Source organism: Anabrus simplex, chromosome 6, assembly GCF_040414725.1.
Source record: "Anabrus simplex isolate iqAnaSimp1 chromosome 6, ASM4041472v1, whole genome shotgun sequence".
NCBI lineage: Eukaryota > Metazoa > Arthropoda > Insecta > Orthoptera > Tettigoniidae > Anabrus > Anabrus simplex.
The window spans coordinates 274,668,034-274,691,770 of NC_090270.1; the positions used below are offsets into that span (position 1 = coordinate 274,668,034).

Sequence of the window (23,737 nt, forward strand, 5' to 3'; positions counted from 1 at the left end):
TAATTTATAATTTTGTGAATATATTTTAGTATTGAAAAGGTGGAAACGTTTACGTTGTTATTATTATTACTTATATATTATTCTCAGTTCAATACGGACCAAAAACATGAAATTCATAACCATTAATCACTGGACATTGGCGGGGAGCCGAGCTTCCGCTGCAGCGAGACAGTGAATTATGGCACACTGAAAGAATCATGCACACAGCACAGCTCAGTGAGACACAAGATACACACGGCTCCTTATCGGCACACTGGACACTGGCGGAGAGCTGAGCTTCCGCTGCAGCAAGACATACAGTGACCCATGGCACACCGAAAGAATCATGCGCACAGCACGGCTCAGTGAGACACAAGATACACATGGCTCCTTATCGGCACACTGGACACTGGTGGAGAGCCAAGCTTCCGCTACAGCGAGACATTCAGTGAGCCATGGCACACCGAAAGAATCGTACGCAGTCACAGATCAGTGAGACACAACACACACACAGTTCATTGCATTCATTGTCCTCTTCTTACAGGGAGGTTTAAATAATAGATGGATTTATTTGCAGTGTTAAAAAGGTAGTCAAAACATAATTCTGAAGTAGCTAGAAAGTAGGTAGGCTGTTAAGTTATACTATTTATTAGTTTAATGAATCTTAGTATTATAACTTCGTTGACATTTGACAATTAATTAAATTTGACTCTAGCCTGCCGTATGACTATGAGTCATGCTCATGACCACTCAAAAGTACCTGTTTTATATTGGGAAAAATGTCTCAGTATCCTCTCAATTCATATGTCACATCGTTGCACAAGACTTCAATAATATGTGGACAGTAAGTGAGCTGACTGACGCAATAACTTAACCAATAGTATGTTGAATCAGAAAACCAGTGGGCTACTGTACATCTCGGGTAGCCTATGCAAAATAAGATGATTTTAAAAATCCTCTACTGATAGAAAAATACATATTTTCAAAAATGACTGAGCGAGTTGTCGTGAGATTAGTATCGCATAGCTATGTGCTTGCATTCGGGAGATGGTGGATTCGAATCCCACTGTCGGCAGATGTTAAGATGGTTTTCCATAGTTTCCCAATTTTCACACCAGGAAATGCTGGGACTGTACCTTAATTAAGGCCATGGCTGCTACCTTCCTAATCCCAGACCTTTCCCATTCTGCGTTGCCGGAAACCTTAGATGTATTAGAGTGACTAGCATTTTTTTCTAAGAAAGGAGTTCATAGTATGAAGACTAGATGGCAGCTGTGAGCACTGAATGCTGTTGCTGCTGTCTTACCAGTACGTATCACACAGATTCAGTAGGAGCAGTGACTTTAATGTGCCATGAATCGGATCACTGTATCGATTCAGTAACGTGAACGGAATCAAATGAATCGATTCAGGAAAATTACACATATTGAAATGTGTATTTATATACCATACTTGTTATAAAGTTTCAAGGTAATATACTGTAAGTTTTCAACACAGATTGTCTTATAACCAGCATAGAAAACAGCTTACTCAGTCTCTTCTCCACTTAACTGGATTCCACACTGGATTTAATTAAATGCAAATTTGTGTCCTCGCATTACTTCTTGAGGTGTTGCAGCCCATCCAATGGAGGTGAATTGCATATTTGGTACCTATTCAATCAGATACCCCCACACTGTTGACTGGACGACAACTAATAGTACCAACAGTTTCATGACAAAGGTGGTCTTTCTAGGGTAAATAAACCATGTAAATTATGAGGAGTAAAGTTGAAAGATAGTAGACGTCTATGATCTCTGAATTAAAATGCAATCTAATGTCTTTCAAAATGTTCATGTGTTTTAGTTTTCAAGTCTTTTAATTCAGGAGTTGGTCCTTCATTCAAAATATAGCTATTGTTCTCATTAAACATACGTGATCCTAAAGAGTGGTTTAAAAGGCTCTCTGTGACATAGCCACAATCACAGGGGAATACTTCACCGGTCAATTTAGAAACCATGCTTGGGAAGTGTAGGGGAAGGAAGAAAAGCACCGTTTGCCTTTGTGTCTAACCAGCAAATAATTCACAACACCAAGCACGACATACTCTCATGGTCACTGACACTCAGCCTAGGTGGGTTTGCCATTGAAGCACTGCAGGCATTCGGAAATATTGAAAACATTTTGTGTATGTACTGTGTATCAGTTCAATCCTTCAGCGCTAGATGGCAATAATATCTTTTCTGAGATGCGTTACAGGAATCTGGTGTGTTTAGATTGTTGATAAAAGCAAAGCAAAGTCAACTCTGTACAGGCCACGGAGGCCCTGGGAGGGGTGGGAAGTAAAGGCTTCCGCTATCTGTACCCTTGGCACTTGGTGTGGTAGAGTGGTTAGAGGAATTAACCTGGTACTCATTTTTGGTATAGGCTGAGTGAACCTCAGGGCCATGTGCACCTCCAGAAGTGGAAATCTTGTTTCTTAAATGTTTCTATGTCCTGACAGGGAATCAGCCACATTCTTCTGGATGAACCAGCATGCCTTTACCGCCTCGACCAGGCAGCCTGTTTTGATTGTTGATAGAAAATACAAATTACATAATAAGGAATAGTCCTATTTCTATTTTTCTGTATGTTGCCAGCATAAGAAAGAGTTTCATGTGGTATGCTGGTACCTTCTGTTCATGTGTATTTCTCATGATTAATGTATTATGGAATGTTGTAGAAAATGAGAGTTCTAACATGGAAATAAAAAGCATTTTTGGACCCATGTCTATATAACATATTGTCTTCTTCTATGTGTGAGGAATGCATCCTGAAAGTTTGGTTGCACCTTACTGTTACATCCTGTATATGACTTTGCTTTATGCTGCACCAACACAGTTAGGTTTTATGGTGATGGTAGGATAGGAAAGGGCTAGGAATGGGAAGAAAGCGACCGTGGCTTAATTAAGCATTTGCCTGGTGTTGAAAATGGGAAACCATGGAAAACCATCTTCAGGGTTGGCGACAGTGAGGTTCGAACCCACCATCTCCCAGATGCAAGCTCACAGCTGCGTGCCCCTAACTGCTCATCTAACTCGCCTGGTTGACTTAGTTTTAATTAATTAATTAATTAATCATTAATTAATTAATGATAAGAGGTGTGGATTTAAAGTAGGTCATAGGCCTAGGTGCAAATAGAAGAGTGTGAATGTGCTTAGTTAATTCACGCAGGCTTGCAGACTGAAATCTATCAAGAGAATGTATGTATGTATGTATGTATGTATGTATGTATGTATGTATGCCTATGTCATGCAATAATTCTTCTGGGAAGAGACTAGTTGTTTTGTATTTTCAGTTTACTGTCACCACCATTTCCCCAGTTACGGAAGGACCAGGTGTAACAGTCCGTTTAGATAGCAATGAATGTAGGAGTGTGATCTTAGTTTTGATTTCACAGTACTTACTTATTTTTGTTCACTTTTCAGCTCACAGGTTCCCTTAGGATCATTGTCATCAACTAGCAGTCTTCAGAGAAAGAAGGTCATTTATAACTGTGCTTGCTTATCAGGAGCTGGGGACAGAAGTTTAATCCTGGGCAAATATGTTGTTACCTGTGTAGTAATTAATGCTGCACAATTCCCCAGAAAGATAAAAGTCTGCGTCTTTGTTTGATCAAGATTCATTTCTGTCTCACCGCCAACGTGACGCCTCATGAGGTGTTCTGTTTGTTGATCTCAGGAGCTTCAATGGAAAGTTCCTTGGCATTGAAATGTAATGCACCCAATTAAAGAATTTATGTAATTCCTTAAAGGAAAACCATAGCTAAATCAGTAGTTCAGATACTGTCAGCAATGAGAACAACATGCCCTTGATACTCCCATCAAAATATTAACAATTACCACCTTTTCTCTTAACTACACTAGGCTCCATGTAATGAGAATCACAAATAAGTGAGAGGCGCTGAGGATGTCTTCCTCTTCTCCTGCTGTTGTTGTTGTCAATGAGCCTTGTTTAATTGTCATGTTTATCAGCATGTTAAGAATGAGATGACTGACCTTAAAGAATGACATTCCACTTCAGCTCATTCACAATTCTGCTTCTATTTCATCAGGAGGAATATTATCTTCACTTCAATGGACTAGTAGTTGTTTTTCTTACCATTCTGTTTGAGCATATGATGAAGGATTTTCATCAATATAATTTTAACCACCTTGGTTCATATTCTAGATAATTCTGTAGATCTCTGTGATAGTTCCAGAGTAGTTAATCCTTCAATGCATCTAGTAAAGAAATAGAGCCGGGATCCTGGTTTAGTCCGTGGTATTTGAAGGTGCTCAAATACGTCAGCCTCAAATCGGTAGATTTACTAGCACGTAAAAGAATTCCTGCGGGAGAAAATTCTGGCACCTCAGCATCTCTGAAAACCGTCAAAAGTAGTTAGTGTGATGTAAAAACAATAACATTGTTATTAAATAAATAGTAAATATTTCCAATAAACTTTGACAGATACTCTTTCAATTCATGTCTGAAAATTTTCTGTTATGAAACACATGCAACATGTCTTGCTACCTTCCAGCAATGAGGCTTGGAGCAGAGTGATAGGGAGAGCAAGTGACCTTGAGTTCCTTCATACAAGATAACACGTGAGAGGCCAAAAGTCCTAGTTACCTGCTCTTTGATCTGAGGGTGTGGCCCAAGGGATGCTTTTATCTCTGACCTATATTCAACACAGACTGTAGATTCAACTATGCGTCACTATTATACATATCCGTCATTTAGTTTCTTTGTGATGTAGTCTAAGTGAATTATCAGTCTGAAGTACTACCAAGACAAGAACTATAGTTCATCATGAACATGAATTTCTGTTATCATGAAATAGTCACAAAAATACTCACTAAGGATTATGTAATGCTTCACAGGTCCCTATGTGTATGTTACTGGTAATAACATTGTTATTAAATAAATATAAAGTATTTCCAATAAACTTTGACAGGTTATTCTTGTGAAATAATATGGTGGCATTATGCTACTTTTTGCAGCAAGGAAGACTTTTTTTTTGCTACGGGCTTTACGTCGCACCGACACAGATAGGTCTTATGGCGATGATTGGATAGGAAAGGCCTAGGAGTTGGAAGGAAGCGGCCGTAGCTTTAATTAAGGTACAGCCCCAGCATTTGCCTGGTGTGAAAATGGGAAACCACGGAAAACCATCTTCAGGGCTGCCGACAGTGGGATTCGAACCCACGATCTCCCGGATGCAAGCTCACAGCCGCAAGGAAGACTAGAGTGTCATTTTGAATTGTGCTTAATTTTCATTTTCACACTAGAATACTTCATATTTTGGCACTTATTCTTGGACATGCAACTTGACTGAGGAGAAGCAATGGGTCAGAGAGGTGTTTCTTGGTCAAAAATGTCTTCGGTTTTGAGCAACTTCTTTGGACAGACAGCAAACTGTGATCTGGCATAGACTTACCTCAAGATTCCTTGTGCAGTTAAAAATCTGTAAAAGGCATCTTCTGTCACACTCATAACAACAGCCAAGTGAAAGTCACTCCAACCCTTGGTAATATCCCTAAGGTACAGGAGGAAAAATCTTGCCTCACGAGCATTGTATGCTTTGCCAGTTTCCATTCTGGCATTACATAGAATACATACCCAGGTGGAGTGTGAAGTATTAACCATATAATACTTCACTGCATCATTTTCAGCATTGTATTTGGAGCAGTGAATGTCTCTTGTACGCTGATGACTTGAAACTATAAGAAGAAGACAGTGATGGAAATTATGTACAAGAAGATTTGAAGCAAATATGTGAGTGGTGTGATAAGTGTTCCCTCAGAGTAAATAAAGTTAAGTGTGGTGCCATGTCATTTATTCAAAAATTCACACCTTGTTTTACAGATATAAAATCTGTGGAGGATGTTTAAATCATGTGGAGGAGTTTAATAACCTAGATGTAATTCTTAGTAACAGGAATAACTTACCATTTGGGAAACACATTGATAATATTATAAAGAAACCTTTCAGATTACTTGGGTTTGTCAAAAGAAATTGTAAATATTTCAGAAATATTGTATGTGTCAAAACAATGTTTCGTTCCCTCTCTCAAGTATGGTTGTGAGGTGTGGCTCCTGTATCAGAAAGGCCAAATGTACCATCTCGAGAGAATTCAGATAAGGTTCATGTAGTGGATTAGTTTTGGATTCTTGGGCATACCACTCTCTCCAAGCAGGTATGAAGAATTTATAAAAATTCTTGGAATGAATACGCTGGCAACGCACCAAAAATGTGCGAATGCAATGTTAGCAACTAGATGCGGACTGTTCGGCTATACTGGGGTTGATTCCACTTCATGTTCCAAGCAGCAAATAAGGCAGAAATGTACATTCCACTTGCCCAAATGTACGACGGTTGCACATGAAAATTCTTGCTTCGTGCAAGCCCTTAGGACCATAAATCAGCTGGAAGGGCCACTCGATATTTTTCATCACCCTTCCACTGCAATATGGAAAGCTCTTCTCAGGGATGGAATGTGGTAATTTTGTAAATCATGTGAATAGTCTGTAGAAAACATGTGAAGATGTATATTTGTATGTTTGTATATATGTTATTTAATTTTCTATTACATCAGCTGTAATTGGGACACCCTGTTGATGATAAATAAATACATTCATTTTTTCTTTTACGTCCCACCAACACAGATAGGTCTTAAAGGCGACGGTGGGATATGAAAAGACTAGGATTGGGCAGGAAGCGGCCATGGCCTTAATTAAGGTACAGCCTCAACATTTACCTGCTGTGAAAATGGGAAACCACGGAAAACCATCTTCAGGGCTGCCGACAGTGGGTTCGAACCCACTATCTTGCGAATGCAATCTCACAGCTGTGGGACCCTAACCACATGGCCACTTGCTCGGTTGTTCTATACCTGGGCATTCTACACAATACATGATTTCACAGATTGCTAGTAACAAATACAAGCTTTGTTAAGCAGCCCCTAATGTAAGAAGGAAATTGTTGGTAAGCATTAGTGCCATTTTAAAGGGTATTTGATCTATTTTGTTATGTGCCAGCCCTGTCAAAGCTCCCTTCGGTATTTCCTGGAAGGGATAACTAAGTCAGGCCGGGAACCTTCCAGCCAGCCCAAGAACATGTCCCAGCATCTCCATCTATTGTGTTTTTATCTGGTTTCCTTGTGTGCCTTCCTGATGATGGAGGATATAAAAAGGAGGCTAGCCATGAACAGTTAGTCAGTAGTTGAATGATAGGAGTGGAACAGCAGTAGTTCTGGCTGTCATCAGTGTCCTCCCAGAGTCAGAGTATCATCATGTACTGAGCAGAGTACTGTGTGTGTACTGCTTTGGAGTACTGAGTTGAGTCTTGTTTGTGAGGAACAGTTGGTATGAATAGAGTTGGAGCAGTGTTAATTACTGCTGTTGTAAGGAGTATCGTGGTGATCGTCAGAACAGCTGAGTTGCTGCTGCTGTGCAACTGCTGTGTTGTAGTTGTCAGTGTTGAGTAGTTTACTGTGTGGTGTGGCCATGTGAACTGACTGTTGGCTATGTGGGTGACGGACTTGGTCAAATTTGTTGATTTTTCCCTGGAGTCAAGCCAAGGAACAGTCATCGTGTGTTATGGCAGCCAGTATCTCTGTGTTCAAACCTGACAGCATGCAGCTGTTGTGTGTGAAGTGACTGAGCATCTGGAGCGAAAGTGAAAGGTGAAGCCTGTCAATAAGGATGATAGCCCATACCAGGTAAAAACCGTACAGCTGAAGTCCTGCTGTGAGAAACTTGTATATAGACAGTAATTAGTAGGGTGTGGTCATTCATGTTTGAATATAAGTGTGTGTACTTACTGGGTCATCCTGAATTAAATTAGATTGATAAATCAGACAGTGTTTTATTTGTAACAATATGTCCAGGAGACCAGCATTAAAAATATACAAGGTTATCCCAGAAACTAATGCACCACATTTCTTTCTTCAACAATTATTTATTGAACACTGTACCGGGCGCTACACGTCTACGACGCAAGTTTAAATCTTGTGCCAATTGAAACTCCTCTACAGGAGAAGCTCTGAACTTTACTACTGAACTAATTCTACGGTTTATCAGAAGATGTCACTGAGTGTTTTTGATTTGCTTTTGTTTTTCATGGATCAAGAAGTGTGGACATTCTCTAACAGATGTCTCTACCAAAAACTATGGTAATACACTCTGGTGTAATGGAATGTACTCTCCTGAAGAAATTTTGTATTCCTAAGTTTTGTTTTTACTAAATTTTGTTCTGTGGTTTGTGGGTTGGCAACATTAATCCTTTCTTTCCGCCTGTTTTGAATTTAACCAATCACTAATTTCTGTAATTAATTTTCCTCCAATCATTGCTTTCTTCTTCGAATTTCCATGTGTAATTATTTGTCTACCAATAAAATTGGGGGGTGTGTCTACTCATTCCTGAAAGGTCTCGAATTTTCCATGAGGGTATAAAAACTGCTGATTTTCTTGTCTCGATGCCACTAGTATAACATCTAACTCAGTGTGTGGATATGTAGCAGGGGACGGGAAGTGCCTCGTTCTTCAGTCAGCAGTTCTTCTACAAGGTAATGGCCTTTTAACATCTTTATTTCTTGCTAGCTCAGCAGTCTAACTCTCGGGGAGGGTTCGAAACCTTTAATATGTAACCTACCACTTTTAAAATGTAAATTCCTCTTCTGTCTATGTAAAAACTACAAATCTCTTTAACTGTAAAGCGGGGATAGAGAGTGCTTTTCCCTCTTGAGCTCCCCTTCATTTTGAAATTGAGGTGACTACGTTTTCATAACCATTTCTACGCTTCCTTAATGTATTAAAGTTTTCTCATACGGGTCACCTCCCTAGCTTGGGATTAGCCCCTGTATTATCGGCCTAGCGCCACATAGGTTTTAAAACAAAAACTTTAGTGTAGGAGTGCAAGTAATCGCCTCCATTCAATTTTGTGTTTTGGGCCATTTATTTAACTCGTTTTGTTTTCCTTCCTGAGAAGGCCCAGTAGATTGGGTACGAGGCACCCCTGTACCATTATATGGGTGCCTTAAGGGCAGTTAGGAGTGAAGTTTGTTGTGGCCTTTGATAGGCTTGTAAAATTGAGAGCGGGTCTGCTCTTTCCTAAATTTGATCTCTGCATGCCTCTAGGAGGCTTAACATTGTAATTAGGAGCAAGTGCTCCTTGGCATGATGGGGTTTTCTGCCCCTTTGTTCAATTTTGTACCTTGGTAAAGTTGGGCTAATAGCTCAAGGATTGTGATTGTGGGGCTCGAAGCCCAGATCTTGTAATTATCCCCTAACACTTGTAATTTCTTGGTACCTGATTTTGGCTTGTTGTTGACTTGTTAAGTTTTCAAATTCTATGTCACCACTGTTAAGTTTTGAAAATATAGCCTTTGTTGAAATTTTAATTTATCTTTCGAACTTGTAGTTAGACCCATTCCAGCCCGCACCTTCTTTCACCTCCGCCTACCACGGATAACTCCGTAACAAACACAATGAAACTTATATACGAGAAAGAATGATGTTTTTCTTCTACACTCCCTCTTTTTCCACGTAATCTCCTTTCTGTTCTATGGCATGTAAGCCCTGGCAGTACCACTCCTTGTTCTGTTCACAAAGCCATTTCTTCACTGTGCGAATCAACTCTTTGTCATCCTCAAAATCTTTCCCACGAATGGCATTCTTCAATGGCCCAAACAAGTGAAAGCCTGAGGGAGCTAGGTCAGGACTATAGGGTGGATGGGGTAACACTGTTCAACCCTGTTTTGTTATGTGTTCCAACGTCTTCAAACTTGTGTGAGGACATGCGTTATCATGTTGAAGCAAACAATCACCTGGGTTGTTATGGCGTCCAAGTTACTGGAAGCGCTTCTTGAGTTTGGTTAATGTGTTCACATGTGCCTCAGAATTAATGGTGGTGCCTCTCGGCATCACATCAAGGAGTATGACACCATCACAGTCCCAAAACACAGTGATCATGACCTTACCAGTAGAAGCAGTTGCTTTGAATTTTTTCTTCTGTGGAAAGTCAGGATAGCGCCATTCCATTGATTGCCATTTCGTTTTGGGCTTAAAATGGTGAACCCAGGTTTCATCACCTGTCAACTTCCGGGACAAGAAGGCTTCCCCCTCAGCTTCAAAATGTTGCAGCAACTCAGAAGAAATGATTTTTCTGAGAGTTTTGTGTTCCTCCGTAAAACGGCATGAAACCCATCGTGAACACTCTTTTGCATAATCAAGAGCACTGATGATTACACCCATATTTACTTTGCTGATTGACAGCTCCCGCACCAACTGTCAAGTCATTCTGTGTCAGTCCTCATGAATGAGCACATCAGCACGCTGCATCTTGTCAGGTGTGACGGCCATGGGTGGCCTCCTCAACTGCTGCAAATCTTGGAACTCTGATGAACCGCTTTCAGATGGCCTCACCCTCTGTGCCCAGCAACTAACCATATTTCTGTCAACTGCTAATGCTCCATAAACTACACATAAACGTTTGTGAACGTTTTTAACCGTTTCTTGCTCCGCAGTGATAAATTCAATGATGACACACTGCTTATAATGTACATCACTTACAGACGCTATGTTGAACCATTGCTGCAAGTATGCTATCTGTCGGAAGAAATGGAAACTTTGCACGCGCCTTCTGAAAACTTCAAAGAATCCATATATAAAGTTTCACATTCGTACCATTGTTGCGGGTTGAGAAAAAAATGGCGGTGCATTATTTTCTGGGCCACCCTCGTACACCCTTTTTCCCAAACACACAAGACTTTTTGAAAGCAAGTGATGGTGAGAAACAAACTAGTGAAAGATAGAAACATGAAAGACATATGTAATAGGATAAACACAAAACGACGAGGACAATCTTCACATATTCATATATTGCTGTCCTTCCTCTTTCCACACCAACCTGTCATTGGCTTTATCCTATGATATGATCCGATCCGACATAGGTTATTCCCGCCACAACAGTGGCAGGCGGGCCGGGCCGTCAGCTGAACGAGCAGCTCTTTGGCCATAGAGTAAGAAGAAAGAGAAGAACGTACGTTAACATGGAGTATGTGTCGTACATACTGAAGAGGAAGGGTACACAGAAGTGGCGCAGAGGTTAAGCAACCACAAGAAAGCTCCCACGGAGAGACCCACCATCACACCCCCCAAGTAGCGAACCCCCACGAGGCCCCGGGTTAGTGAAAGATTGCAGACAAAGACACAGTGTATCTCGGGCGCGCATTACAGAAAAGCTCTACACAGAAATACGAAACAGAGTACATCACTGGAGAAGAAGAACGGGGTGCGGAAGAACATTGGAATACGTAAGAGGATAATATTGCAAGAGAAGGTAGTAAAGCGTGGTGGTCATGTTAGTAACGGAGGTAGTGTAGAGACGAAGGAGGTCTAGTATCTGAAGAGGAGGTAGGACAAAAGGTGGTTGAGGAGCGGGGAGATTATCAGGGGGCGGCGGGAGGGTGGAGGGCGAGACAAACGGTAAGATAGGAACAGAGGTCGGGGAAGGTGGGGGGCGGACGCGTGGCGGGGAGCGAGAAGGTTCCACACGATATGCTCGCCGACGAAAACGAATGCCATTGGCGAGGAGGTGGTCAAGGTCCGCATCAGAGGAAAGTTGAAGGCGCACCATAAAGGTAGGTCCATCGTCATTGAAGATGCGGATCGCCCGACGAGCGAAGACGCCATGCTGATGCAGTTCATGGAGCAAGTCCTGTTCGGTGACAGCAAGGTCGAGTCCACGGATGACACAGCTCGTTGGATGAGATGGTTGACTCACTGGGGATGAGATGGCGGCACTGCCAGAAGATACTGGAGGAGCTGCGATGGTGGAATCCGTAGAACGGGTGGAGGACTGGGTCAGAGGTGGAAAATCAGGGTCATCATCGCGAATAACGAGAGAGGAAGAAGAGGACCGTGGAGGAGCGGAAACAGCTGCAGGAGGTACGGTAGTGAGCGGGGTAGACATAATAGGAGAAGGATGACTGGTTGTGGTAAGGACGGTGGAAGTAGTCAAAGTAAGAGAAGCAGTAGTGGTGAAGGAGGAAGTAGTAGGAGTAGTGGTGGTAGTAGTGGAAGTGGGAGGAGAAGATGGGCCTGTTTTGGGCGGGAAACGAGAGTGAACGGCGACAGGGGGGTCTGGAAGATGACGAAGATCCCGGAGTAACTCCTCAGGAGCGGGGACCACATTATAGCGACGACCCTTGAAAGCGATGCCATTGGAGATCAAGCAGGAAGCTTCATGTGAGTTGCGTTAGAGGAGCAAGACATCTGGTGAAAGTTGACCCGAGCGCCGGTCTTGAAGGCGGATAACATCCGAAAGCGATGAGATAGGAGGATCACCAGTAATGTGCTGATAAATGAAGGACTCGGAGAGGGATGTGTCAACGCCCTTAATAAGAACAGCATACATAATGAGAAGGAAGGCGACAGCCAACGAGGCGTCTGCCCAATTATCATTGATTGGCCCGGCTGAGATGGGGAAGTGGAGAGAGCCACCCAGCCGCAAAAGGAAGAGGCGTGACGATAGTAGTGGTAGTAGTGTATGATATGAGGTTAAGCCTCCAGGCATTGACGGAATCACTGCTGAGTATATTGAAGTGATGGGCCCTTGTGGTATTAACATCATCAAATATGTCAGTTGATATGGTATCTGGGAAATGGTTGGAGGACAGGCACACCATCATCATAACCATCCATAAGAAAAGCTCAAAGTTTGCAACAACTTCTGCCTGACAGCCCTTGTCTCACACATGAGCAAAGTTATGCTCTACATCAGAGATGCTCAGCTGGGCACCCGGTGAGACTAACCCAGTGTGGCTGGGCTGGCTTGACGTAAATGCAGGCAGCTTACATGTCAAGTGTACATCACAGTCAAGCAAGAGACCAAACACATTTGGTACGGCAAAGGAGGAGTGCCATTTGTGACTACAAAGCTTTTCTTGTATGATTTTTAACAAAATGTTGATTGGAGTACAGCATAAAGAAAGACACTATAATCATAAGAAAAACTTATTTTTCAAATTTTCATGTGTGATTTATACTGCACTTGATATTAACAGACATGGTTTTATTTTCCCATATTTACACATTGTTGGGGTCAATTTTATGTTTTTAGCATATATGTTCACAAAAGTTGATAATATCTGTAGATAGATGAGATAATACAAAATGCAAAAAATTCACGTTATAAGTCTGTGTTTGTCTAGAAGCCAAAGCACTGAGCCCAAGGTCACGCACAAATGAAAACACCAGCCAAGTCTTTCACAGCACATACACAGTACTCGCAAGTATAGCAATCAAAATAAATTCCAAGGTGTCAGCAGAATAGTGCAGAGATTATTTTCTGGACCTTTACCCAGGAGATATACCGTGCATAAAAGAAAAAGGGGAGGGGAAGCAGGGATAGCAAAAACAGCCCAAACAACAAGGTTTAAACCACAAAATGCATTACAAGACCACCAGAAGGAAAGATTTTTACAATCAAGAACACCTTTGATTAATGAAAATGAAAACCTACAACCTGTTTTCCAGTCTTTGACTGGGCCAGGGATGTAATGAATGAATCATATATAGGCTGTTATTACGATGGGGTCGCCACTCCCAAAGTGATTTATATTACTGAGTGATAGATGCTATGAAATGAGAATGGAGAGTGTTGCTGGAATGAAAGATGACAGGGAAAACCGGAGTACCCGGAGAAAAACCTGTCCCGCCTCTGCTTTATCCAGCACAAACCTCACATGGAGTGACCGGGATTTGAACCAGGGTATCCAGCGGTGAGAGGCCGACGCGCTGCTGTCTGAGCCACGGAGGCTCACCTTTGATTAATATGAAACAAAAATAACAGTAATTACAATGTTTAGGTGCGTAAGCAAGAATTGGAAAGTTTACATGGAACTCCACAAGGGAAAGTAGATTTTGATATTGTAACAATTCTCTAAATTATGTTGGAAATAGAAAAAGAATTTAAAAGGACGATGATCAGACTATGAGTAGACCTAATTATAACCCTATTAACAAGACAAAATATGTACATCTGGGGAAACACATTATGGAATGACTGGAAATAGCATATCTTATGGACAATACCAAAGGGATCTAACAACAATAGTTTTACATTAAAAGAGAAAAAGCACCATAATTATTCACCAAGTGAGAAAAAATTAACAAAGAGTATAGGCCACTATTACAATTAAGAATGACATAAAATTTGTGAAAATAGAAAGGAAGTCAACGGAACAGGGGGGAAAAAAATGCAAGGAGGGGAAAAAGAATGCAGGATTAAAGGAAATGGCGAGGGTGAGAGAGGGCAAAAAAACCAGGCTGCTGTGTCTATTTCCGTATTAATAAAATCACGCACACACAGGGCGTACACAAAGTTCCGTGTCAATGGTAGAGTTCGCCGAAGCACAAGTCCTTGTGCACAAGATTCTATCCAAGTCTGAAGAATTTATTTAACAAGTGACTTGAATTGCCCAGAATCAGCCAAAGTTAAAAAAAAAATATATATGTATGCTAAGGCCTGAAGGGCTAAGGAGTGAAGAAAATCGAAAGTATTAAGATATCATAAATTACAAGTCTGCTCACCCTGCACAAAGATGATATGATGTGACGTAGAATGGAATGTTTAAAATCGCCATGGGCCAGCCGTGCGAAAGAGTTCCTGCTCCCACTGCTTTACATGCACAATGAATACCTGACCGCTGATGGAAAGGCAGCGGCGAGTAATATAGCGGAGCGAAGCGTGATCTGGAATATACGAGAAACAGGTGACGTAATCAAGAGCTGGCGAGGAAGGTGAGACAGCACGCAGTCGCTAGTGAGGCGGGTGGGCAGACGGAGGCACAGTTTGTCCAGTAGGAATGTTTACGGCAGCACGATGGCGAAATATGCAGAAGGTAAGATGAAGATAGTAGCCATGATTTAGGGAGCACGTAACAACATTCAAAGAAATCTGACATGTTACAATGTACAGTCAGTCCAAAATAGAATGACCACATGGAAATGTAGGTCCTCGTATTTAATATTTTATCAGACTTAATGTTAATTATAACAAAGTGTAATTTACCTCCCCTGTAGATAAATATAACCCTGTGGATACCCAAAACAAACATATCTATGGTTCAATTATTTCTAAAAAAAACAAAACAAACGATTGCGAGGAACTTTTACAACACCATGCACCTTTTTATTTGAGCGCCTACGAAGATACAGTGTTGAAGCATACAAGCTACCATTTACAATTTTACAATTTCTTGGATGGGAATGACAGAATTTTCACTAAGAAAAGTAAACCCCATTATCCATTCTATAGCAGCGATTGGGGGTTTAATAAAACAATTATAAAAGAAAAAATATTTGGAACATTAAATAAAATTTAGAATCATTAAAACCATTTCAGAAAACCAAATTAAACAAGATAAAATACACGAAAACTAACAGAAGGATGTGGATAGCGGAAGGAACCCTACAAGGTTGTGGATTGAAGGACTTTTATAGTTGAAACTCCAACAAAGAATAATATAGTTAATACCTATTTATTATAAAAACCATCAGAGAAAAGGAAATAAGGAACACTACTTGTAGCATATAAACACAAAATAGAAATACAAACCCAGATGAAATGAAGCTTAAAAAAAAAAAAAAAATACCAGGTCAAATGAAAATAATTCGAAATGAAGCAGATTTACTGATGTCAAACTTAGTGAGAAATTTAATTTAAAATACAAAAATGTTAGAAAAAGCTTGCCTCATGCATATGTGAAGATGGATGTAAACCTATTTACACCATCGTAAATGACAATTGATTTCTGATAGAAAGATCGGCGGGTAAACTCCTGTGGAAAAAATGAAAATGTGAAATAAAAGAACGTTACTGTAAGATTTGCTTACCCCAAGAGAATCCAGAACTCCCATGGAACAGAGAGCTCCTGGACAACACGTCCGCTCTACATAATGCCGAAGACAGAGAATGAAGCTCCCCTGTGACATGCTTTACGAAGGTAGCCCACGCTAGGTGGTGCAGCAGGAAATGGCATAGCAAAATGAATGACCAATGATCGCACACAAGTTACCTATAGCAAGCTGTCCACTTTCGATTACCTTTCGATTAATTTAAACCAATCAAATTTAAATTTTTAATTTGACGCTTGTTGTCTTGTCTTTGGAAACTTCTCGAAGCTTGTATCTTGTGCAAGTCCCAGAAAAAAAATCAACATGCCAGTTCCTAATGTAACATTATTTTATTTCACATTTTCATTTTTTCCACAGGAGTTATGAGGGTGTTTAGGCCGGGCGCACATTGGGACGCAGGCGAAGCAGCTGAAGCAGCGCAGCGCAGAGCAGATTTTTGTAATCCACATAAATCATTGCACCATCGCAAGTTGACAGACAGGGCAGGTCAGAGCAGAGCAGATCGGTTCTGCACCTACTTCCGCCTACCACGCGCAGTCTTCGAAACAGTTTCCTGCGCACGTGTTGCGTTGTTAGTTGAATAGTTGAGACATGGAGGGAAAAATTGTCGAAGCCGTGCGGTTGTACCCTGTTTTATATGATGTGAATCATGTGGACTATGTGAATAATAAATTAAAACTTGATATTTGGAGCGAAATTGCCAAGGACGTGAATGTTAATGATGGTAAGTAGACTACTATCACAACAATTTATTCACAAACACTCTTTAGAAAATACTTTAGGAAAAGGACAAATATGTAGAAAACGAATAATCATAATACAATAAGTCATCTACGTAAATACGAAAATTAAAAAGAAATTAAACAATCTGAAGAATATGCCAGCACACCAGGCAATAATTCGGCTTCCCCAGGTATATTTTTGACGTTGCATAGAACACTGAAAAAGGGGAACAATGCCAGTTACCTGGAATTTCTAGTCATCGTAGTAAGTCGGTAGTTCTCTCTTGAAACTTTATCCGTTTGCCACGGCACGCTTCCTACCGTGTTGAAATAATTGGTAAACTTCTGTCTCACTATAAAAGCACTGGATGCACTCCTTCTCTCGTGTACCAATGGAAGCAACTGGTTCTCAGGCATTTTGACATAGTCCCCATCTACATTATTTTCAGGCAAAGTGTTGTATATCAGAAAATTATGCAACACACAAGCCGCCTTTATGACTTAATCAACACTGTCAACTTTGATCTCGAATGGTTTTCGGAAAACACGGAACCTGGACGCCAGTATGCCAGAAGAACATTCAACAGTTTGCCTTGCTCGCGACAGCCTGTAATTGAAAATCTTATTTTCATAGTTTCCGGTTACGCTTTGTTTGGGATACGGCCTCATTAATTTTTCAGACAGTGGAAAGGCCTCATTACCAACAGAAACGTACAGCAACGGTTCTATAAAATTATTCACAAATGCTGGAAGCGGGATTTTCAAATTTTGTTCATTCGGAACTTAGATCATTGTTGCTAGCCATTGCTCCTTCCTTCTGAGAACTGACGCGCGACTGCGTGGCAATGTGCGCTCACATACACTTCGCAGTTTCGTCAGAGCTAGGCTGTCCTGACCTGATCTGCCCTGCTCTGCGGCCGTCTGCTTCTCAATGTGCGCCCGGCCTTAGGGGTTGTAGTAAGGATGTAAAGGAGAGGGCATGTAAGTATCTGGTAAGACCCCAACTAGAGTATGGTTCCAGTGTATGGGACCCTCACTAGGATTACCTGATTCGATAACTGGAAAAAATCCAAAGAAAAGCAACTTGATTTGTTCTGGGTGATTTCCGACAAAAGAGTAGCGTTACAAAATGTTGCAAAGTTTGGGCTGGGAAGAATTGGGAGAAAGAAGACGAGCTGCTCGACTAAGTGGTATATTACATGTTACAAACTTCATGGTATATTCCGAGCTGTCAGCGGAGAGATGGCGTGGAATGACGTTAGTAGACGAATAAGTTTCAGTGGGTTCTTTGAAAGTAGGGAAGATCATAATATGAAGATAAATTTGGAATTCAAGAGGACAAATTGGGGCAAATATTCGTTTACAGGAAGGGGAGTTAGGTATCGGAATAACTTACCAAGGGAGATGTTCAATAAATTTCCAATTTATTTGCGATCATTTAAGAAAAGGCTAGGAAAACAATAGATCGGGAATCTGCCACCTGGGCGACTGCCCTAAACACAGATCAGTATTGATTGATTGATACAGGGTGACCCACAAATTTTTATGATAAAATTGAATACAATTTTAAATGATCCAAAATTTACTTGAAGAAGGCCAAATATCTAAACTCTTGCAGCACACGTCACACATTCAGTAAAATGTAATATATAATTCAAAAATTTCATGCTTGACTTTGAGCTGTGTACTAGTGTTTTGTGACTTTCCCTGTTTGTTGAGTTTCTGAAAATAATATTTAAAATATATCTTCAGCCACTTTCATTCAAACATATCCTAAAACATTATCATGAATAAGCATGGTTTGCTTTATAGTGGTGTTCTACAGTATGTTGTACCTTTTCAATATAACAGACTGCCATCATAGCAGGCATTTTGCGTGATCCAGTGCTAGCACAAAAGAAAATACTATTATTCCCACAGGCTTTCTGCTTTGAGATTTGGCAAGGCCCTTTCTTTTGCATTAGTTTTTGTCACCATTTGAAACTTGGGTCTCACTGCAACGATAGAGTCTATCAGACCTTTGCCTGGCATTGACCATCATGGCCTGTGACATTTCACACATCACTGTGGCTGAATAACAATATGTTCATTGCTTGCCTGCCCACTTACAAGGTTATGTGCCCACAGGACGAAATGCCCAACATGAGCACCTCTGTTCTATGTAGTATACTTCCTCTCCTGACAGTTGGCACCGCAAGTACCTGGGTCATTCAACAGTTTGTACAGGAGGCAAGAGAATACTATACACCCATACAGCAGTTTTGTCGAACATGAAAAAGCTTTTGATAATCTCCCATGGGTAAAATCTGTGAAATCCTAAGCCAGATGGGAATATTGCCTCATATTATCCACCTGTCTGTATGGCTCATGCCACCCAGGAGTGAAGACGAACAACATCCTGTCCTGCATTGGAAAGGGGTCCACCAAAGGGCATGTTGTCACCATTATTATTGTCAATTGTTTATAGTGAATACAGCATGCAAAGCACCTTAGATGAGTGAGAAGATGGCATATCTATTGGTGGAATTAAGATTTTCATTACATCACTTTTGTCAGAAATCACCCAGAACAAATTGAGCTGCTTTTCTTTGGATTTTTTCCAGTTCTTGAATTAAATAATCCTGGTGAGGGTCCCATAAACTGGAACCATACCCTAGTTTGAGTCTTACAGAGACTTATATGCCCTTATATACCCTCTTCTTACTACAACCCCTAAATTCCCTCAAAATCATGTTCAGAGATCTGTTCAGAGATCTGTACCCTTTATTTACAATCCCATTTATGTGATTACCCCAATGAAGATCTTCCCTTATATTAACACCTAGGTACTTACAGTGATCCCCAAAAGGAACATTCACCCATTCAATACAGGACTTTTCCTATTAGTGAAACTCGCAACCTGCCTTTTAACCCTGTTTATCATCATACCATTGTCTGCTGTCCATCTCACAACAATGTTGAGGTCTTTTTGCAGTTACTCACAATTTTGTAACTTATTTATCACTCTAGAAAGAATAACATCATCTGCAAAAATCCTCATCTCTCATTCCAGTTCTTTACTCATATCATTTATATACATTAGAAAACAAAAGATCCAATAATGCTGCCTTGAGGAGTTCCCCTTTTAATGATTACAGGATCAGATAAATCTTCACCCATTCTAATTCTCTGAGTTCTATTTTCTAGAAATATAGCCACCCATTCAATCACTCTTTTGTCTAATGTAATAGCCCTCATTTTTTTCCAGTAGTTTCCCATGATCTATCCTATTTAGATAGGTCAATCGCAATACAATCCATTTGACCTCCTGAATCCAAGATATCTGCTATATCTTGCTGGAACTTATGGTGCTTCTGCAACAACCTGAAGTACTCTGCAGTTGATATGGTTTTCTGTACAGCTAAATATTGTGCCTCAGCTTGGTTGAACAGTCCTCATGGAAATTAGTCAAAACCCAACTTAACAATTCCATAAGACTGATCACCGGCCTAATCAGACTGACTTCCACCTATTGGCTTGCAGTTCTCAGCAACATCATGTCTCCTTTTCTGTGCAGCCATGATCATTAAGGTGTCAAGTCTATATGGTCTGGCACCGTAGCTAACCAGTTCGAGTTGAATTTCACCATTAGTGTATTGACCGACGGGGTAGGTGAAGTGGTAGTGTACAATATTTCTAATCACTAGATTGTGTGCCAAAAGCCTGGATTCAATTCCAAACCTCTCCACAGAGTTCATATGGAGTGAGGGCATATGACACTCTTGATTTGTTCGTTGGATGGAAACGTTAAGCCATGAGTAGACACCATGGAGCTATTCCATACAAGTAAGCTGTGAACCCACACCGGGTCTCTTCCTCTCCCTTCCTACTATCATACATCACGCAACTGTGAGCTTGCATCCGGGAGATAGTGGGTTTGAATCCCCCTGTTGGCAGCCCTGAAGATGGTTTTCCGTAGTTTCCCATTTTCACACCAGACAAATGCTGGGGCTGTACCTTAATTAAGGCCATGGCCGCTTCCTTCCAACTCCTAAGCCTTTCCTATCCCATCATTACTGTAAGACCTATCTGTGTCGGTGCGACGTAAAGCCACTAGCAAAAAAAAAATCATGTCATTCATTTCAAATCATCTCATTAGTTACTCTGATGAGTTTGATGTCAGGAAGGGCATCCCTTCAAAAATCATCTCACTTCATATTCAACCCCGTAGAGAAAAAGGACAAGGGTTGGGCACGCTTAAAACTCTTGACTACTGGGCTAGTGTGATATTGTCCACATTGATGCCACTTGTGAACAAATGATGAAACTGCAACAAGAATTGAGCTATGGTCCTTTTCTTTCTTTTACTATTTGTTTTATGTCACACCAACCAAGATAGGTCTTAAGGCAATAGTGGGATAGGCTAGGAAGCGACCATTTGCCTGGCATGAAAATAGGAATCCACGGAAAATAGTCATCAAGACTGCCGACAGTGGGTTTTGAACCCACCAACTCAACTGAAAACTAACAGTTGCTTGCCTCGAACCACGTAACCAACTCACTTTTAACTCTGGTTTTTCAATTTGCTTTTAATTTGAGTTACGATGTTCGTGTAACCCTTGACTACCAAGCTCTTTCTTGGCTGAAACTTGATGGGCAAAAGAAGTTCCATTTACAGACATTGGTATATCAAAAAGTGAGCAGTATTCAGCAAGGAATCTCTGCATGTAATCTTCAATCTTGAATCTCCCCAAATATATTTCTTTAAACTTTCATTTCTTGTCCTCGTTCCATAACCGTAACACTGAGGTTTCCCTCACTCAACAAAGTGAAGTCTGAATTCTGTGACTATGGGGAACTACAAACTATCCCACATTTGTAGAAGTGACAGCTCTACCCTGCTAACTGCACACTTAAAGACCTCATTCAAGCCACTGAATAGGGAATTCTTACATATCACAAAATTTTAGATTACATGCAGAGATTTCTTGCTGAAAGTTTCCTGTGAAACTTAACCCTACTGTACCATACTGTAGGAATGTATGTTTGCATGACATATTTATCCACTCCTAGAGTATTATGTATTTAAGGCTCATTTTTCTTTACACACATGCATAGGAAAATGAACACAATGAAAGTGTTCTGATGGACTGCATATCAATATGTGGCTGGGAGGTGTGACAAATCTTAAGGGAAATAATGGATAGAAAGAGTACCGTCACATTCACAGTTTTGGCACCGCAGAGACAATATCATCAGTAGTTATTGCATGAAATATTCTCATATGTCAAAAGCCTGGAAAAGTACTGCATGTTCAACTCTGAGCCCCTTAATACCATTAAAGAAAGTGAAAACAGAACATCAATATCTTGGGCAGCTGGGATTGATGAGATTTCTGGAGATATATTAAAGACTATGGGCTGGGAATATAGTGCCATATCTCAAATACTTTATTTGATTACTGTTTGCACGAAGGAGCGATACCAAAGGAATGGAGTTGCAATAGTAGCCCCAGTGTGCAAGTAACATGTGTTGTTTATAAGTTCTGGGAAAGCATTCTTTCTGATTATATTAGACAAGTTTGCAAAATTACTAACTAGTTTGATATAAGGCAGTTTGAGTTTAGGAAAGGTTATTCCATGGAAGCTCAACTTGTAGGATTCCAGCAAGATATAGTAGATATTTTAGATTCAGGTCAAATAGACTGTATCGCTATTGATCTATCCAATGCTTTTGACAAGGTAGATCAACGAAAATGAGGGCTTTTGGGCTAAACAAAGGAGTGGTAGAATGTGTGACTACATTTCTAGAAAACAGAACTGATAGAATTAGAGTAGGTGAAAGGTTATCTGATTCTGTAATAATTAAGAGGGGGTTCCCACAGGGCAGTATTATTGGACCTTTATGTCTATACATATAAAATAAGAGTTTTGTCTGTACATTGCTCAGAATTTGGAAATAGTGGTATTTCTGTATTAGTCATGTCCACAGTAACTAAAGTTATATAGAATTAAATTTTCGACCATTTATGTCTTATTCATTTTTACCGTACCAGCTATGATAACACAGATATTAATGAATTTGTATTTTTGTTGCTAAGTCCATATCAACGCCGAGCCACTAGAAAATGGGTTAACAGAATTTAATTAAAATTGGTATATAGAGTAGGGGAATAAGACTCTACAGTCTAAGCTATAAACAATTTTATTCACCCTGGATGAAATTGTAGTTCAGGGGAAGGCGCCTAAAATTAAATTTTTGAATACCTATGTTATTTGTCCTATCGAAAAGTACTACATAACAAAAGTTATAGAGAATACAATTTCCAATCATTTATGTTTTATTCAGTTTTACCGAACCGACTATGATAGGAGTGGTATTTCAGAGTCGGAAGGAAACTAATTGTGAAGGCCTACAATATCGAAAGCGCATAACATTGATCAATACTAACATTACATTGACCATTGTTGGTTGTGATGTTCTTTGCCTCTTATGCTGCCAGTCAACTCCGATAGATGGGATTACTACTGCATACCGAGTATAACAGCCTGACTGAACATTGGCAGGAAATAGCTGGGGAGTTACAAAACTTTCTTCTTTTAGCATGCCATTCCTCTGGTTTATACATTTTATGATACTGCTGGTACATTCGATCCCTACTCTGACGCACTGTTTTGAATGAGCAGTGTGCACACTTAAGGCAGAGCAGTAGTAGTAGTAGTAGTAGTAGTAGTAGTAGTAGTAGTAGTAGTAGTAGTAGTATGACCTGGTCTAGAATTACAATTTAGACCTACTCCAAATTATAGTACCACAGTTCACTAAATAACTCAAAATTCAACCCTGAAAATAGCCATTTCTTAAGAAAAGCTTCTTCCTTTTCACTTTTATTAAATTCTACATTCATTTTATTCAAAATTAACAGTGAAGAGGGATTTCTCCTCTAGCTTGGAGGAAAAATTTGCCTCCACGTCAGATTTTCCGCCGCCAGTGTAGTGAATTGAGATTTTTGGACTCATCAGGTACTCCTAGGATCCTAGGAAGGATATTAGTAAAAGGGCATCGTTTTTGCCTTGGGACTCTGCACTAATCGATCCCCCCCGCCGAAAAAAGACGAAGAGTGTTCACGAATCGCGGCTG

General features: G+C 40.4%; 1 protein-coding gene across 1 annotated transcript in view; it reads right to left on the reverse strand.

Moving 5' to 3' along the window:
* The window catches only part of LOC136875976 (sodium-independent sulfate anion transporter), a 136,610-nt gene extending 132,792 nt beyond the window's left edge, over positions 1-3,818 (reverse strand). The window contains exon 1 of the mRNA XM_068228442.1: positions 3,405-3,818. Within this exon, the coding sequence (XP_068084543.1) occupies position 3,405 (1 nt within the window). The 5' untranslated portion in view covers positions 3,406-3,818. The remainder of the gene's footprint in view (positions 1-3,404) is intronic.
* Positions 3,819-23,737: the final 19,919 nt, after the last annotated feature.